The sequence below is a fragment of the Biomphalaria glabrata genome, chromosome 6 (genome assembly GCF_947242115.1).
Source record: "Biomphalaria glabrata chromosome 6, xgBioGlab47.1, whole genome shotgun sequence".
Lineage (NCBI taxonomy): Eukaryota > Metazoa > Mollusca > Gastropoda > Planorbidae > Biomphalaria > Biomphalaria glabrata.
Window position 1 is genome coordinate 31,519,245 of NC_074716.1, and position 19,415 is coordinate 31,538,659.

Sequence of the window (19,415 nt, forward strand, 5' to 3'; positions counted from 1 at the left end):
CCATACACAACAGCAGCAGAAAGAAGGGCGAAAATGCAACGGCGCCTGGTGATTACATATGCCCAACATGTGTGTATCAAGGATTGGCCTCTTTAGTCACAAAAGAAGTTGCAAAGGGGGAATATAAACCGGAGAGACCTAAACTGCCTCAGTAGATAATGTGACGATGTATTTAATAGTATTTATGAAGTTACAGTAAGAATTAAAAAAAAGTTTTTTAATATTTTCTAATCTATAACTATCAGGAAAACAAAATGGTGGAAGTGACTGGGATGTAATTCTAATGACCTTAGAGAGATAGATAGTGTATTCAGACAAAATGTCAAGGCAGACAACTGTTTGTATGTTTGTTCCTCTAACTTTCAAATACATTTTGATGTCTGAAATGAAAAGGTTACGGACACAGTACATTCAATAAACTCTGTCTCAATCACTTTTATGTCACGTCTTGCAGATGTACTAATAGTCAACATTTCACAATGTCATCACATTCTTAGATTGTGTTCAATCACATTCCTTGATTGTGTTCTTGATTGTGTTCAATCACATTCCTTGATTGTGTTCAATCACATTCCTTGATTGTGTTCAATCACATTCCTTGATTGTGTTCTTGATTGTGTTCAATCACATTCCTTGATTGTGTTCAATCACATTCCTTGAGTGACTTCAATCACATTCCTTGATTGTGTTCAATCACATAAAAAAAGTATCATGCTTGTAATCAAATCTCCTCCCTATTCTTGTTTTAAAACCAAAACAAAAAAACAACGTTAGCAAACACTAGAATGACTTTTGTCTTGGGTTCCACACGACCATGTTTGAGTGTATAGTGTCATTGAGTGTCATTGAGTGTCATTAGGTCTAATGTTGCCCTCTTGTGAATTCTGAGCTCACTAAGTTATATCTAGGTAAGGGAGGAGAACAAGACATAGACAACCGCCTACTCGTAGAGTCCTACACTGAGTTGCTGAGAAAGAATGATTCCAATAGATTTAGGTCCAGTAACTCTTGTGACTTGTAATCTCAATAACAAGGGCAAGAACCCTAGCGGATCTATACTTTTTGCGCGGTCAGTACAATGCTCTGAGGAAAAACTGTCGTAAAATTTGACTATCCTGTTTTAAAAAATCATATTATTGTCGGAAAGAGGGGAAGGGGCGGTAGAATGAAAACTATCAAGTCCTGGTCCTCTCTCTATTTGTTTTGATTTATAACTAATAATTGCATTTGACATAAACTAGAGTGGGACCTGACATAACAAGGTAATTTATAGCTGATGTAGATTATATTTGTGGTATTTTTTTTTTTTTTTTTTTTTTTTTTTAAAACGAAATGGACCTGTTGGGGGTGTGGCGATCGCATTTATCGCCCCCCCCCCTCATACGGTCATACTAAGTACTGACAACCCACTTACATTTTACATTGACTAAGAATTGAATTTGAGATTTTGAGTGCGATGCGACATAAGGTATTAAGGGATTAAAAATATCAATAAGTAACATATAATGGATTGAACTACTTTTGTACAGAAGCTTTTATTTCTATACACAAATTTAACCGACAGCCCCCTCCTAAGTATTATGGGTGGGGGGGGGGGCGGTAGATGCAATCGCACTTTTCTCTACCCCCCAGAATCGGCCAACATTCCGGTGGGGAAAGCATGATATTAAATAATTAATATAATTAATTTAATATATTTTCTAAGTAAATAAGTTTGTACACAAATAGTGTGATTTCTATATAATAGTTCGACCGCCCTCCCCCACCAAAATCCGGCATTGCGCAAGGGCAGTGATGGTTGGTATAGTTACAATATAGTATGTCACATCAGAGCTTCAATTAGCAGTTGCTTTAAAAGACGATAGAAAAACCTAAACCCATTGTGATGAGCAAGAAAAACCCATTGTGATGAGCAAGAAAAACCCATTGTGATGAGCAAGAAAAACCCATTGTGATGAGCAAGAAAAACCCATTGTGATGAGCAAGAAAAACCCATTGTGATGAGCAAGAAAAACCCATTGTGATGAGCAAGAAAAACCCATTGTGATGAGCAAGAAAAACCCATTGTGATGAGCAAGAAAAACCCATTGTGATGAGCAAGAAAAACCCATTGTGATGAGCAAGAAAAACCCATTGTGATGAGCAAGAAAAACCCATTGTGATGAGCAAGAAAAACCCATTGTGATGAGGAAGAAAAACCCATTGTGATGAGGAAGAAAAACCCATTGTGATGAGGAAGAAAAACCCATTGTGATGAGGAAGAAAAACCCATTGTGATGAGGAAGAAAAACCCATTGTGATGAGGAAGAAAAACCCATTGTGATGAGCAATAAAAACACATTGTGATGAGGAAGAAAAACCCATTGTGATGAGGAAGAAAAACCCATTGTGATGAGGAAGAAAAACCCATTGTGATGAGGAAGAAAAACCCATTGTGATGAGCAATAAAAACCCATTGTGATGAGCAAGAAAAACCCATTGTGATGAGCACTAAAAGACAATCCACTCTGTCGCTCTTGTTTTCATTTGATGGTTACTTTTGTTATGCACACTCTGGTAACACGTGACCTTTGGCTATCACTTTTCATTCAGATTTAGGTCATTACTGCCCTTTTTTGTTTTGGCTTAGGGTCCATATATTTGTCACGTGACGCACCATGACAACGGAATCTTACCTTCACTATGTTCTGTGGACATGTTTCTAGCGGCCAGATACGACTGACCAGCTGTGACCCACTGGACGTACTTTTAAATATCTGCTGTAGGTAGTTTTGATGCCATAATAGAGATTAGCCGTGATTTTAAGAAATCAAAATAGCAAAGCATTTCCGCACTTAGGTCAAGCAAAAATGAAAATCTACCTTACATACACAATGAGAATATCAAACTCAGGTCTAGATCTCATAAATTAAGTTCTAGATAGATTTAAGTATTAAAGAAATATTTTTCAGAGACTAGATTCTAGATTTATATATCAAATAGTTTAGACTAGATCTAGTCCTATATTTTACTATGTTTAGAATATGAATGAAAAAAAAAGTATCTTGACCTCAACCCAACAGCAACGCATGAGTTTCTTTTACTTCATTGACTTGATTGAACGTATTGGCTTCTTACTTTCCGATTAGATATGTGAATCTTTTCTTCAACGTTACCTGAATGTATGCTCTTCCATTTTATGTTTTCATTTTCACTCATATTTTTTTTGCTCATTTTATCTTATAGTGCAAGGGTCCATTATCTAAGTTGTAGAATAATACTCATAGTATTTCTAATACAGTGTTCTATTGTCTCGGATACGATGTAATAATGTATAATGTTTTAGTTGAAGTGGTTTACCTGTCGTGAAATCTTTCTGTTGTTTTAACTCTAGTGAAGTGTTTGTATTTTTTTAGCTGTAGTGAGAGGTTTCTATTGTTGCAGCTGCAGAACAATCTCTCTTTTGTTTTAACTCAAGGTTTCTATTGTACTTAACTGAAGTGTAATGCCTCTATTGTCTGAACCATTCCCAAACAAGAATTATCTGTTCTTAACAAGTCTTTTGTTCTAATTTGTTCTGGCAAACTCACTCTCATGAAAACTTTTTTGGCAAGTCACTCGTGAGCAACAGTTGCAGGCAATCGTAGGTAGTACACACCCCTCCCTCCCCAAAGTGCCAATCTCGACTCTTCGACATGCACGAGTGTACCTTCCACTCCCTCCCCCATCACAGTGTGCAAGTCTACACCCCCATCTCTCCCAGAACTACTCAATTCTATTTTTAACACCACCCTTTATTCCTTTTTTAATTCTTTCCTTAAATACACACCTGACTATTTATTTCTATTGCTCTGACGTCAGATACCTCCACCCCCCCTGCTCCCATCCAACAAATCATACTGGAACAACCGCCCCCCCGCCCGCCCGCTCCCATCTTGTGAGAATCTGGTCTGAATGGTTATCTTTCACGGGCGTTTCCCCTCCACCCCCACCCATTTCATCCAGGGTAAAGTCAGTCACTGTTCGTTCGGAGTCTTCTCTTCCTGTTGGTGCCAGAGTCAAGGTTCTGTGTGTTCAAAGTGTTTTCTCAGCATGCCTCCAGTGGTAAGTACATTACGTCATTCACTCGATACTTCCTACACACACACTATACCAAGTATCATACACACACCATTTGACACATAGCATACAACACAACATCAAACACAATAACAGACATATCTAAATTTTAATACGTACGGACTGAGAATCATCAGAGTCACGAACTATTTAAAGAACATTTGCATGGACAATTCCTTATAGGTTTGAGATGTACCGTATTTTTTTATTTTTTTTTATTTTTTATTTATTGTAAGTAATAAGTAACTATTAATCCGTGTCTTGGCTTAAATAGACTGACCTAATATTTCCTTTTTTTTAAACCTACAATAACATATATATCGATAGATTTTTACAATCTTACTTGCTTCTATTTGTTTAAATATATAGATAGATAAATAGATAGATAAATAGATAGATGGATAGATAGATAGATATATAGATAGATAGATAGATAAATAGATAGATAGATAGAAAGATTGATACATAGGTAGATAGATATGTGTCATTAGGCATTAAATAATTTTTTTTAAAATATTCAATGTTCCCTAGCTAATAACTACATGTGTACACACCATGCTGACTAATTACCTTTCTAACTATGTAGTTTAGCACGGTTAGGATTTTTGCCAAATTTATTTTTATTTTTTAAAAAAATAAAATAAAACGAACTCAAATGTTGCTGACAAGCTGAAAATGACATGCAATCTATTTATAAACAATTTTCTTCAACACTTATCATTAGGTCAGCTTGACCACAATCTCCAAAATCCTAAATTTGTTTTTTCTTTCAACCGAGTTGACCATCGCAGTTTAGACCAAACATGTACATTGGATCAAATGTCGCAATATAGAAAGCGTGGTTTAATGCTGCATACCCGCGATTTTTCTTATCTAAGTCTTTCACATTCAGTGTCGGAGTTTAGTAAGTAGAGTCCCTGGGTAGGATTTTTGTGGACGCCTCCCGAGCCTCTTCATGTCATATTTATCGAGTATTTTTTATATTATTTTTTACTTTTGTCTTTTTTATATATGTGGTGTCTTCCTATAAGGTCGATGCCCTGCGTCCGGCCCCACAGTTTTGCGCTGTCGTAAATCAGGCCTTGCATGTTTAAGGACATTAATGAGTGCCAAATGTCTCTACTAATAGATTATCACTCAGTTACATGCAAGTCTTTGTAAACAGTCCCCTGCTCGGCCCCAACATATCATTAGGTGTTGTCAATATTTGTGTATATAATAGTCAAGCTGAAAATGATTGAAATGTTAAATTTCACACGTTAAACTACTTTGAAATTATGAGGATGTTTTAGATGATTACTTGGATATCTTTCAGGATATCTACCACTTATCATAATGATTATGTATAAAATATATTTAACATTATAAAAGCAATTAAAACTCGGTTTTGGTAGATAGGGTGGGGAGGAAGCCTTTCATAAAATGCCTCTATTTCACTGAACGTGGCTCAGCAACCATTGCTGCAAATATTTTAAGTCACAAAGATCAAGTCACAAAGATCAGGTCACACACAAAGATCAAGTCACAAAGATCAAGTCACACACAAGGATCAAGTCACAAAGATCAAGTCACACACAAAGATGAAATCACAAAGATCAACTAAATACGGCACATGTTAATTATTCTAAGCTAATCTTAAAGGAATCAAGCAAGATTTATGATAAACCTGTTATTCTGTTATATACATTTCTATTCCCTATTTTCTCAACAGTCGCCTTGTGGCTGGATGTTAAATAACATTTTCTTTCTGTATAACGAATTAAAATGAAAATTTAGTTGAAAGTTTTAACATTGGTTCAAGATTACATATTCATCGAGTGAGTGTGTATTTTGATTGGTTCTGTTAGAAATACAATGACATTTTGTGGTGCTTATTTGTTCTGCTATCTCGAATATTTGAAAGGTCATGAGGTTAAGCTATATAAAGCCCGTTAAGCGACTTCCATGGAGTATTGAGTTCTCCGTGCTTTGCACGTGGATCTATTTTTAAGCCATGCCCTAAAGATACAATAATCAGACTCACGTTTTTCTTAAGTCATCGTTGAACGTTCCTATTCTCAAAACGCCATTTGTCATTACACTCGTCGACTGTATTATATATAATTCAACACTGGTCAACAATTACCATTTCCTATCACGTAATTAAAAACTAGAAAAACATTTTTAACATATATTTGAAAAAGACAACACCTTCATTATTAAACTTCAAATATAATAAAATAATTATAAAAATTATTTTAAAACAATGTTTGATTACATTTGGGTATCGAAACTGTGACACCGTGTCTGCGGCTACAACATTTGCATTTTCTGACTTGGCGAGGAAGGCATGTGCGATGATTTCTTGGTCTGTTCATTCTATGGACATGTAGATCTAGCACTAGACGTCAAGTTTTCTTTGGAACTCTTAAGATCTAGTCTAAGTCTACTTCTAAATCTAGAATCTAGATCTAATCTCTATAAGATTTACGTAAAAATATTAGCAACGTTTATAAACGTTAATAACATTTTAAAAACTTTACATTTACATTTACTCAGTTATCGCATAATTATGGTAATGCGGCTGACTACGCCATGTTTTCTGTAGACCTAGATAGAGTCTCCAGCCAAATTTACATATTTTTTTTTTTTACTTTGAAAAATTATAACTCAAACTATTGGCCAACGAGCTAGTAATTCTTTTCTTAGTGATATAAATCAACTGTTAAATTTCTAGGAAAATTGTTAGAGCCGTTTTTCAGATCAGCTGTCCGCCCTCCCACCCAACCAGCCTCCAGGTTTAAAACAGTGCACATTTTAATTTAGTCTAAAGAAAATTAATTCATGTAACAAGTCATTTCAACATTGTAAAATGTTTAGGCGATTTATACAAAGAAATTAGAAGAGCATTCATCAGTGATGATAGCTTTACCTAAGGGTGTGCAAACATGAGACCACATAATGCCTTTTTATACATTCGAAGTCATTATATTGGTGGTGGTGATTGGTGATGTTGATTGTCGTGGTGGCAACGATATCTGAGTAAGCCAACACCTCTACAACAGCAGGGATGGGAGAGTTTGACCTACGCAAAAAAGTTTTGAAGGTAAAAAAAAAAAAAAACGAACGAAAGGGGGGTAGGTTAGGAGAGCACAAGGAAAAAAAAAGAGAAGGGGAAGCTATTCCTGGAGATAGCATGAACTTTTTCAACACCCCCGTGTTATCTGCCCGTGCTTAACATTTAGAAACTTTGAGTCTATGTATGCCTAGAAGTAAAAGAAGAGAAAGCAATGCCCAGGTCTATAGAGAAAAATTTGAACAATGAATGTTTAGCAATTAGATGATTTTTTTTTTGGGGGGGGGGGGGGCCTTTTGTATGGAAAATACCAACATAATATCTTCCCACAAGTAAAACACTATAGAGATCATTCTCTATCATTATTTGAGTAAAATATAGTTTTAGTGGACCTGTAACAAAATTACACTGCTCTAGTTTACTATAATGACTTCGTGATTAAATTGCACACTCACAGCACACACTCAATCAAGCACACCAATCCAAAGTAAATTAGTTAAACAGACACAAAGACACGTGTATCTTGCTCTTGTTTCAGTCAAACATAGATGGAAGTAAACATTTGTGTACTCATGTTTACTGCTAATCCAGAAGAGTTCTTTTTCATCAACTATAAAACCCAGTCGAAATATAAACAAATATTTAAAATTCCCATTCGTTGATGAAATAATGAACTGATGAATACAATAGTGTGAACCAGTGATGCCCAAAATACGGCCCGCGGGCCAGATCCGGCCCGCGTCGTGGTACCATCAGGCCGCCGTAACGTCGGCACAAAGTGTAGAAATCTCCCTTCCAAACAAAAAAAAAGTTGAAAAGAAAAGTATCTTTACCTACGTTTGGGTCCTCACTTTTTCTCTGATAGATTGGTACCATGACCTTTAACATTTGTTTGTGAATTGGAACTCTGAATGTAGAATCTACCAGGAAAAGTGAACCTATCTTTATCTTTTTTGTTGAATATGTTAATAAGGCAACATATTTATTGAATAAAGAAAGTGTGGGCTGTTTAATAAAACGACAACATAAAAACGGCATTTTAAAATAAATATCGCGGCATTTTTGGTTTGAGTCGCGAATAAAAGAGTGTTAACTACGCGTAGAGATTGGAGGATCCATGTGAATATTTACCAAAGCGAGACCAAAAAAATGAGTTTGTTGTAAAGCTATCTACACTATCACATTTTAAGTAGAGAAATGAAGCTGTTTTCTGACGCGTAAAAAAAATATGTCAAATAACCTATTAATTAAGTATTAAATCGACAATTTCTACCAAAATAGTTTCAGAACAATTTCATTTCGTTTTTGAAACTTTTCGGTCATGTGGCCCGCGAAACGAGTGTCGGAAATTAAAACGGCCCGCTGGTCGAATTAGGTTGGGCATCACTGGTGTGAACGATTTGACATTTGCAATGTTAACTATCATTGCTTGAGCCAGGACAGCCTCTTGTTGTTTAACTCTGATGGTCCTATCAAGATAAGGTGAACGTGCACGCATGTCTTAATGTTTTCTTGAAAGTCAACTGGTATAAGAAATATGCGTATAAAGAACGTTATATTTTGTAGCTGCCCTCGTTTGGGAAACATTACTGATAGTGTTTATTTTGTCTGTCCACTTGTTCGTCGCATTTTCTCATCGTCTCTATTCCACTAGGAACAATGACCACTGTTACTTCGCTAAAGGAATATCATTTTGTTGTACAAATAAGACGTGATACTCTTATTTGTAATCTAAACCCTGCACGGCCCTATAGAAGCACAACGTACTAGGAAGTTGTGCGCGTCTAATTGAACTCTATCATCGTGTATCCTAGTACAACTGTAAACAGATCCAATCACTTTTACCTTTCCACTTGCCGTCCACAGTAATCTCTGTAACCATTCGTCGCTCGTCAGCTCCCCCCTCCCTCAGGCTTCTTTTTAACCGAGCCATACTCTATCAGCTTAAATGCTTTCAGATAATTACCTGTAACATACCTCCGGTCCAGCGTTTCTCAAACTAAAATTAGTGCACCACTCAGGAGAATTCAAAACAAATTCGCTTTTCAAGAGGAAAGATGGACTTCCCTTCGTGTATTTAGGGGGGGGGGGGGGGGGAGAGAAGCGGGGGATATTTGGCAAGAGGGCTACTTATGAATCACCCCATGCTCAGGAAATAACGTAAAATTAGGACTCAGTGATCATGTTGATCATTAAACAACCCTCTTCTTTACTGCTTCATTGTTTAAGCTTGGAGATAGTTGGAATATGTTACAAATTAAAGCGTGGGCTTCAACAAAATAACTTGAAACTAATGTACTGAGTTTTATCCCTTCAGTGGCGTAGCTAGGGGGGGGGAGGAGGGGGGAGAATTTGAAAATCCCCCCGGGCCCCCACTTGAGGGGGGTCCACCAAATGAGTGTTCTTTTACATTAAAAATTAAATATTACGCAAAATACAGGGGCCCTCAAAGGGGTCAAGCTCCCCAGGCCCCCAAGCGATGGAAAATTCCTAGCTACGCGCTTGAATCCCTTATCAGCATAAAACTTTATAGAGTCATATTTGACAAAATAATTCATTTCTGGTAGTCTCTGTGGGGTCATATCGTTATTACCTTGGTTATATCTTTCTGTCACGCCGACTGGTTGTCAGTTTGTCTGAATGTCTCGTTTAGAGACCAAAACAAAAAAGCGTTTTTTAGCGGCCCCCGAAAGGGGAAAAGACGCTTTTAGTTTTGTGTGGAATGTCTGTCCGTTCGTCCCGTTTAGATCTCGTAAACTAGAAAAGATATTGAAAATCTGACACCATAATATTTTAGACCATTCAAAGTTCTGATGCACCGAGTATTTTTTTTCTTTTTGAAAGCGATAAATCTCTAATTTTTTTAAATTACTTATGCAAGCAGTTTTTTTTCATAAAAATACACCATTTTTACAACTATTCACTATTAATAGTAGCAATCATGGGAAGCTCTTTAGAAGGAGAGATAACCAACTACCATATTTTTAACACATTTATGCAAATGGTTTTAGATTTTTTGTAAAAAAATGTTTTATTACATTTGTATTGCTAAGTTATGTAAGTTCTGTCATACAAACTACTTCATTTACACACAAAAAAAAATTCTTTTTAAAGAGAAAAAATCTACTTAGTTTGCATATAAGTTAAAGATAATTTAAAAAAACAATTAATAAGTAGGTTTTCATATTATCACGTGAACTTTAGTGTCTCACGACAATGGTAGTATACTTAACTATAAGAATTTACTTTTTATGGAAATGTTTTTTCCTTGATGATTTGAATAAGAGATTGACCCTTTACAAAACAATTAGATCAATTAGATATGCATTATAAGACATTAGTTAGGCCAGGTTCACATCTAAATTCACTTTCACTTTCATCTATCCTTCGGTCTGCTGGACCTCTGGGGCACCACACAAGATCTGTCAACGTTCTTTTTCCATTCTTCTCTGTCATTTGTCATTGATAGAATTTCATTCTGATGTTCTTCCTGAAAATATTGAAACCTGCCTTTTTACCTGCCTGGGTGGACCACTTCGGGGGTCGAATTTGAGTTTGTGTTTCCCCACAAACTGTCTTGGTAACCTTGTTTTCAATTCGATTTCATCTATGTATCTGTAGTGGCCTAATATTGGGGATTTTCATACATGGCGGAAAACCTCTAAATAGCAAGCTTTTTGGTGTATCCGGCGTACAAACTAAAGGCAGTGTTGCTAAGCTATGTCTCCACTAAGACATGATCATAGTTGTGAACATTTTAGCACCGGAGAATCAAATTTTTAAGCGATTTTGTTTTTTTTACTTTTACCTGGTTGGCAATTTTCAAGTTAAGTTTATCACGAAAATGTCCAATGGTCTTTCAAAAGGCAGATTTTCTACCTACACTCCTACTAATATGGTGCCACTGGCCATGAACTGCCCAGTTACTTAACGTAATGTGTATATAAGGGAATCTGTTTATCTAAGGGAAGAGATAGGGGCTCGGCTTATACAGTAAGGTTCAGCTCCCCTTTCGGACCTTACGATCTATAGGTTGATGGTGTGAAGGTCACCTGTTTCTATGGCCCACTGTTGGCGTGGGTGTCAACGACCAACCGCCGTTACTTTATTTCTTTGGTGGCGTATATCTGCTTATAACCAATATCGAACTAATGTAGGAAGCAACTAGGCTAGTCTCTTGTAGTCACTAAAACTATTCGACATTACATAATAGTTCGGCCAGAAAATTATCTTTACAATGCAGCTTATCTTTATCTACTGTATGTATGTATAGCAATATGACAATTAACCTCCAATATTGATGGCAGGATCACCTTCTGGTTTATAACCTCTCTTTTTTTTTTATTTCCGAATTCAATAATATTTTCCCCGTCTGATAGACATTATCTCCCTTGTCATGGTGTGACATTTACTTACTTCCCTTTCACCGCTGCGTGGATCAAGCATTCTGGCCCCAGTAGCTTGCGCTATGACATTTACAGGATAGTGGCCTCCCAGAAACATATGTTCAAAAGAGAGCATAGGACAGAATCTTCAAGTCTGATGCCAATACCTGTGGTACAGTATAATAATATCCACGTAGTATCGTTTAAGAATTATTTTTCCATCTAATTTAGATGACTCTACTCTATCAGATTGTAACCAAAACTTACAACACATTGAATCCTGGATTAAAACTAAAAGGTCGAATCATTTTAATAAAATACGAATGCCTAAAATGCTCAGTGCAGCAGCTAGATCAAATCTTTACGTCCGACAAAGTCTCGTTAGATCACATGTGCCAGAGCTCATAATTAAACGGATCATGTATTTGGCATCATTGATATACTGAATATTGTTCATTTAAAATTCAAAATTTTTGACTCCCCATTTCTTTTCCACAAGCCTTCTTTCTTAAACATTCTCTGTTTTTCTCTTTTTCTTTCTTTTACTTTCTTCTCTCTTTCCCATTTTCTTTCTTTTCCTTTCTTCTCTCTTTCTCTCTTTTGCTTTCTTCTCTCTTTCTCTTTTTCTTTCTTTTACTTTCTTTTCTTTCTCTTTTTCTTTCTTTTACTTTCTTCTCTCTTTCTCTTTTTCGTTTTACTTTCTCTCTTTCTCTTTTTCTTTCTTTTACTTTCTTCTCTCTTTCCCTTTTCCTTTTTACTTTTTACTTTCTTTCTCTTTTTCTTTCTTTTGCTTTCTTCTCTCTTTCTCTTTTTCTTTCTTTTGCTTTCTTCTCTCTTTCTCTTTTTCTTTCTTTTACTTTCGTCTCTCTTTCTCTTTTTCGTTTTACTTTCTTCTCTCTTTCTCTTTTTCTTTCTTTTACTTTCGTCTCTCTTTCTCTTTTTCGTTTTACTTTCTTCTCTCTTTCTCTTTTTCTTTCTTTTGCTTTCTTCTCTCTTTCTCTTTTTCTTTCTTTTACTTTCGTCTCTCTTTCTCTTTTTCGTTTTACTTTCTTCTCTCTTTCTCTTTTTCTTTCTTTTGCTTTCTTCTCTCTTTTTCTTTCTTTTGCTTTCTTCTCTCTTTCTCTTCCTTTTACTTTCTTCTCTCTTTCTCTTTTTGGTTCCAATGCTCCTAACGAGGTAATGGAAGAAGTTTTAAAAAATGACAGCAAAATCATAATTACAATCTAAGACTTTTACTAAAAAGTGTGAGAGAGAGAGAGAGAGGGAGGGAGAGAGAAAGAAAGAGAGATAGACTGTGAAACGAAAAGAATAAATGATAGCAATACAGGAACAATATAAGAAGCTATCACGAAATAGATGGTCTGATAGAACAAAACCAGGTTGTATGGAACTATAAAATGAACAGAAATATAAAAAAATGCTTTCAAATCACTGGTACACAAATTATGCTATGACGCCTACACAAATAAACATGTTGAATACACATTAGAGGTGATGTGTTGTAACACACATTAGAGGTGATGTGTTGTAACACACATTAGAGGTGATGTGTTGTAACACACATTAGAGGTGATGTGTTGTAACACACATTAGAGGTGATGTGTTGTAACACACATTAGAGGTGATGTGTTGTAACACACGTTCTAGATCTTTCGTTCGAACAGTTTTGTCTCCCCTTTAAATGTAAGTGTTTTAGTGACGTCAGCGATGACCGCTCGTCACTCTTCTTAAGTTTTCAGCATTAACACTTCTCCTTGTCCCAACCACACAGCCCAACCCACCCAGCCAACGCATACGGTAAGAAAAAGCACGACAACATGTACCTGTAGTCACGTGATTCACCCATGTTCCACCTAATCTCACCCACCACCAGGTAATGATAAAACAAAAGCCTCATTTCCGCAAGACGTAGTCAGACGTAGTCTATGGGCGAAGTAGACATGTCTGACCTTGTTGTAGACTTCTTTCATGGCTGTCTCATGCCAAGTATAAACAACGATAGTGGAACTACATCTAGCTGTATAAAATTTGGTGTTGAAAGAACAAAAGTTCAGGGTATTAATGATGCAAGTATTAGTCAAATACAAGAAATCGACACGTTGTGACGGGTCACTAAAGCAAGGAAAAACATAGCTCGTCTAGTACAGATGTTCTCATATGTTCCTTAAACCGGGGATATCGGTAGTCAAAACCTGCCCAGGGACCCTTAAGTAAAAAAGCTTTCAGCAAAGAAGGTCTTTTAATCGTATACAATTTTCATCTACTGCGGACATCCTTCAGTCGTCTCGTGGATCACTTGGGGTCCACGGATCACAGTTTGAGAAACAATGGTCTAGTACATAGAATTATTAACCACTGTGTGAATAGTGCATAAAATAATTAGCCATACTGTGAATAGTGCATGGATTTATTAGTCAGGGTGTAACTAGTGTATAGAACCATTAGCCAGTGTGTAACTAGTGTATAGAACCATTAGCCAGTGTGTAAGTTGAGTATAGAACCGTTAGTCAGGGTGTAACTAGTGTATAGAACCATTAGCCAGTGTGTAAGTTGAGTATAGAACCATTAGTCAGGGTGTAACTAGTGTATAGAACCATTAGCCAGTGTGTAACTAGTGTATAGAACCATTAGCCAGGGTGTAAGTAGAGTATAGAACCATTAGCCAGGGTGTAACTAGTGTATAGAACCATTAGTCAGTGTGTAACTAGTGTATAGAACCATTAGTCAGGGTGTAACTAGTGTATAGAACCATTAGCCAGGGTGTAAGTAGAGTATAGAACCATTAGCCAGGGTGTAAGTAGAGTATAGAACCATTAGCCAGGGTGTAACTAGTGTATAGAACCATTAGTCAGGGTGTAAGTAGAGTATAGAACCATTAGCCAGGGTGTAACTAGTGTATAGAACCATTAGCCAGGGTGTAACTAGTGTATAGAACCATTAGTCATGGTGTAACTAGTGTATAGAACCATTAGCCAGGGTGTAACTAGTGTATAGAACCATTAGTCAGTGTGTAACTAGTGTATAGAACCATTAGTCAGGGTGTAACTAGTGTATAGAACCATTAGCCAGGGTGTAAGTAGAGTATAGAACCATTAGCCAGGGTGTAAGTAGAGTATAGAACCATTAGCCAGGGTGTAACTAGTGTATAGAACCATTAGTCAGTGTGTAACTAGTGTATAGAACCATTAGCCAGTGTGTAACTAGTGTATAGAACCATTAGCCAGGGTGTAACTAGTGTATAGAACCATTAGCCAGGGTGTAACTAGTGTATAGAACCATTAGCCAGTGTGTAACTAGTGTATAGAACCATTAGTCAGGGTGTAACTAGTGTATAGAACCATTAGTCAGGGTGTAACTAGTGTATAGAACCATTAGTCAGTGTGTAACTAGTGTATAGAACCATTAACCAGGGTGTAAGTAGAGTATAGAACCATTAGCCAGGGTGTAACTAGTGTATAGAACCATTAGCCAGTGTGTAAGTTGAGTATAGAACCATTAGTCAGGGTGTAACTAGTGTATAGAACCATTAGCCAGTGTGTAACTAGTGTATAGAACCATTAGCCAGAATGTAAGTAGAGTATAGAACCATTAGCCAGGGTGTAACTAGTGTATAGAACCATTAGTCATGGTGTAACTAGAGTATAGAACCATTAGCCAGGGTGTAAGTAGAGTATAGAACCGGGGTCGGCAACCTGCGGCTCGCGAGCCACATGCGGCTCTTTGGGTGTGAAGCTGCGGCTCTTTAGTTCCATACGCAAATATTATTTATTTTATCGAAATATTTTTCAATATAGTTCTGAATCGTTTAATGAAGAATAGGCACCGACTCCATCTCTCAGCCTTATACCCCCCCCCCCCCATTACACGCGTCGTCGGAAGCTCTCAAATGACGTCGTCGTCGGGTTTTTCTATGTAGATTTTAATTCGCATTCGACGCAAGACGAAACGGCATCTTCACTACGTGCTTTGGCTGTGACGTATAGTTTGTTGTTTCAAGTAAATGAGTTTGAAGCGAATGATCTTCTCAAAGCTAGAAGCAATCAACAAGTAATGCTAATCTGGCAAGCCTTGCGTTACCAATAGAAATTGCACAAAAAATAAATCATTTTCAGATGGTGAGTATGAAAAAAAAAAGATTTGCCAATATCCGCTAAAACAGTACAAGATAGAATAGCTAAAATATCTTCAAATGTAACATATTTCTAGGTGGAAGATATTCAACTTTCTTCTGCCTTATCACTTGCTAGTCTTGCGGCATAAATGCTCGGCACAAGTTTTGTTAGGTCTTCCCAAAGTCCAAAAGAAGATCTTCCAGGATTGCTACTCTCATGACAAACTAGAGGGGAAGATAGAGCGAATGCCGTGCAAAAATGCCTTGAAGACAATAAGACGCATTAAATAAAATTGTTTAAACAGCAACTGATGGAGCCAGAAGTATGACAGGAAAAATAAAGGAGCAACAACGATTCTTCGAGCCAAATAAACCACCGCATTCTTACATTTCACATACACCAAGAAGCGCTTTGTGCCCAAACATTTATGGTCGAAATAGTTGAAGTTATAAATTTGATAATCAAGATAGTAAACATCATCTTATCAAAAGCACTCTACCATCTTCATTTAAAAGAATTCTTTAACGAGATGGAGACAGTATTCCAAGCTCCTTCTTTACAATGAAGTGCGATGGCTTGAAACGTTTTGCTTTGTGCTTGAATGAAATAAATACATTCCTAAATGAAACAAGCATTAATCATTAATTTATGGTGGATATAACAGCGAAAGGAAATTAGCTGAATCTAAAACTACAAGGAAAGTAAAACCCAGCCTATGTTTTGGTAGAAGAATTAGTTTATTTTGAAGAAAACTTATTATTATTTTTTTTTGCAGAAGATATGCACTTACTTCATTTTAAATGTCTAAAGTAGTATCGCGATAAAATCAGTGCAACTATTGACACAAATTACTTCAGCACAGTTATAAAAAAATCAAAGATGAATTTCTTGACAGATTTGAGCAGTTCAACAAAACTATTCTAGCATTCCTAATAAATCCTCTCAACACAAATCATAACGAAATCCACATTGAGCCATTTGAAATTGATACTGGATTTCTAGAAATTCGATTGATCGATTTAAAAGGTAAAGCTTTGCGGAGTGGAAAATTTACAGTCAAAAAGCAAGTTGAAAAAGTTGGAGGTCCAGAAATGTATGTACATTACTCAACAAATGTGACAACTTTAAAAGAAATGTCTCGGGTTGAGGCAGTTAGCCTATATTCGACGCATGGAATAGTCTTCTAGAATGCTAGAGTGAGGTAAAGTTGGCATTAGAAGTAGGCCTACTGACTATCTTCGGATCGACATATTCGTGCGAGCAAGTGTTATATTCATATATAAATAAAAGTACAGTAAGAAGTCAACTAACTAATGAAAATTTAGTGTCGTGTTTGAAACTAAAAACAAGTTATGAGCCAAATGTATCCGAACTTTCTAGAACCATGCAAATCAAAGGCTCCCATTGATTTTCCTCAATTGTTTGTTATTGAAGTACAAGTTAGTGTTGTAAGTAAATGTTTAACTACTTTTGTTTTTACCGAAAGAAAAAATAATTATCAAATAAAACCATATATATATATTATCTAATTTGGTGTGAGAAACACGTATATATAAATTAATATACTCTTTTTTTTTTTAATTAAAAAAATTAATTGTGTGAGTACTATTTATTTTTGGCAAGAAAAAAAAATTGTGGCTCTTTAAAAACTTTAAAATTTGGTAAATTGTAATTTTTGGCTCTTTCGACTCAAAAGGTTGCCGACCCCTGGTATAGAACCATTAGCCAGGGTGTAAGTAGTGTATAAAACCATTAGCCAGTGTGTAACTAGTGTATAGAACCATTAGTCATGGTGTAACTAGTGTATAGAACCATTAGCCAGGGTGTAACTAGTGTATAAAACCATTAGCCAGTGTGTAACTAGTGTATAGAACCATTAGTCATGGTGTAACTAGAGTATAGAACCATTAGCCAGGGTGTAAGTAGTGTATAGAACCATTAGCCCGTGTGTAACTAGTGTATAGAACCATTAGCCAGTGTGTAACTAGTTTATAGAACCATTAGTCATGGTGTAAGTAGAGTATAGAACCATTAGCCAGTGTGTAACTAGTTTATAGAACCATTAGTCATGGTGTAAGTAGAGTATAGAACCATTAGCCCGTGTGTAACTAGTGTATAGAACCATTAGAACCAGCATATAAATCGGGAGCAGGCACGCAACGTGACAAGCAATGAAAGATAGATACAAATATTAAAAATGAAGAATATTTACATAAATATACATATAAGAATAAAAGGGGGAGGGTTTGCATCTATCTCTAAATAATACTAGATTTAATCATCACTCTTGCATTTAATAAGAGAGTATGTCACTTTGTCCTCTAACTTAGCTGGTTGTCATGTTGATGTCGCAGCTGGCTGTGTCCTTGCTTGAGGTTCTGCAGCTGGAGGTGGCGCTCTAGCGGATAGAGGGACGCCGGTGATATAGTTCTTGTGGAGTCTCAATCCCAAGTTCTAATATCTGTAGTGGGCACAGTAGGGCGGGTGGCTGGCTACCGTGGGCACAAGGTTACTGCGGGCAGAGCTGATCTGCCGTGGGCAGCGTAGTTGACAGGATGTGTCCAGTGAGTTGCAGAGGGTTGGCGTAGCTATGACGTCTCACACAGATCTGGGTCTATAGGGACGTCGCACCTAACAAGTTGACAGGTGGGCTGTCGAATAGGCGGGCAAGGCCGATAGCGCTAAGTAGTAGAGTTGAGTAGTGTCGCGTAGACTCTGAACAGCAAATGGCAATTAGGTGATTAATCCAATAGATAAATAGGCAGGTAAATAGATCGTTGATCCAATAAATAGGCAGACACCTGAAGGAGGCTGCGGATAAACAAAGACAAGTTAGGACATGTCTCTCATGCATCTTATCGATGCCCTCGACTGAGGTGCATTCGTCAGATTGGTAACATTGCTTTAAAGCACAATGGGGAGATGATGACAAATGGGATTTGGAAAATAGATGGCAGATAGTAGCAATATAGAAATGTACATAAAAGGGGAAACAATAATATAAAAATGTACATAAAATGGGAAATAATAATCTCAAATAAACAACACAGGTAAATAGAGAAAGAAAAAGGGGGGGGGGGGTTGAATTGGGCGGTTGTCAGCGACCAGACGGTTTGTTTACATATGACCGTCGGTCGAGAACGATGGAGCGCGCTTGAATGGAGAGTGTGTCCGTTCAAGGGGCGCAACTCTTGTTAGAGTAAAATGACTACAGGGTAGATAATTCAATACAGGGGAGATAACTCATACCTCTTTTCTAGACGCAGTGTTAGTGCGCTAGTAAAGTTATCAAGGCGGTCAACCGAGATAAAGGAAATAAAATAAGATGTACAAATATATACATGGTTGCATCAAGATCAATTGAGCAACGTAGCATTAATAGATTAATGCAATACTTAAATACATACATAGGACATGTTTATGTTTTCTACTTACGCCAGTGAGAAATACACAATGCGCTAATTAAATATAAATGAACTAAGCAAAATACACATGATAATATCCAATGGAAATAGCACAAAAGTAACTAAGATGGAACTTGTGATTAAGTTTGGCTTACCACCAGGTATTCCTCTAGGAGAAAGGATAAATGAAGTAGTCCAGACTCGATTGTTCAGCGACAATGAGAAATAAGAGGGTTTGATTTGATTTGGATCTACTTTATATAGGCATGGAAAATGTGGGCGGAAACAGGAAATGTCCTAGGCTAAGAATTATCTTACACGTGGGTGAATTAGACTTGAGATGGGAGTCGCAACCTTGGAC

General features: G+C 36.7%; 1 protein-coding gene across 2 annotated transcripts in view; it reads left to right on the forward strand.

The window, feature by feature from the left end:
* The first annotated feature begins 3,929 nt into the window (after positions 1-3,929).
* The window catches only part of LOC106059500 (myophilin-like), a 36,001-nt gene continuing 20,515 nt past the window's right edge, over positions 3,930-19,415 (forward strand). The window contains exon 1 of one of the 2 annotated variants that reach the window (XM_013217136.2): positions 3,930-4,083. In XM_013217136.2, the coding sequence (XP_013072590.2) occupies positions 3,934-4,083 (150 nt within the window). In that variant the 5' untranslated portion in view covers positions 3,930-3,933. The remainder of the gene's footprint in view (positions 4,084-19,415) is intronic. The other variant, XM_013217135.2, reaches the window with a different exon arrangement.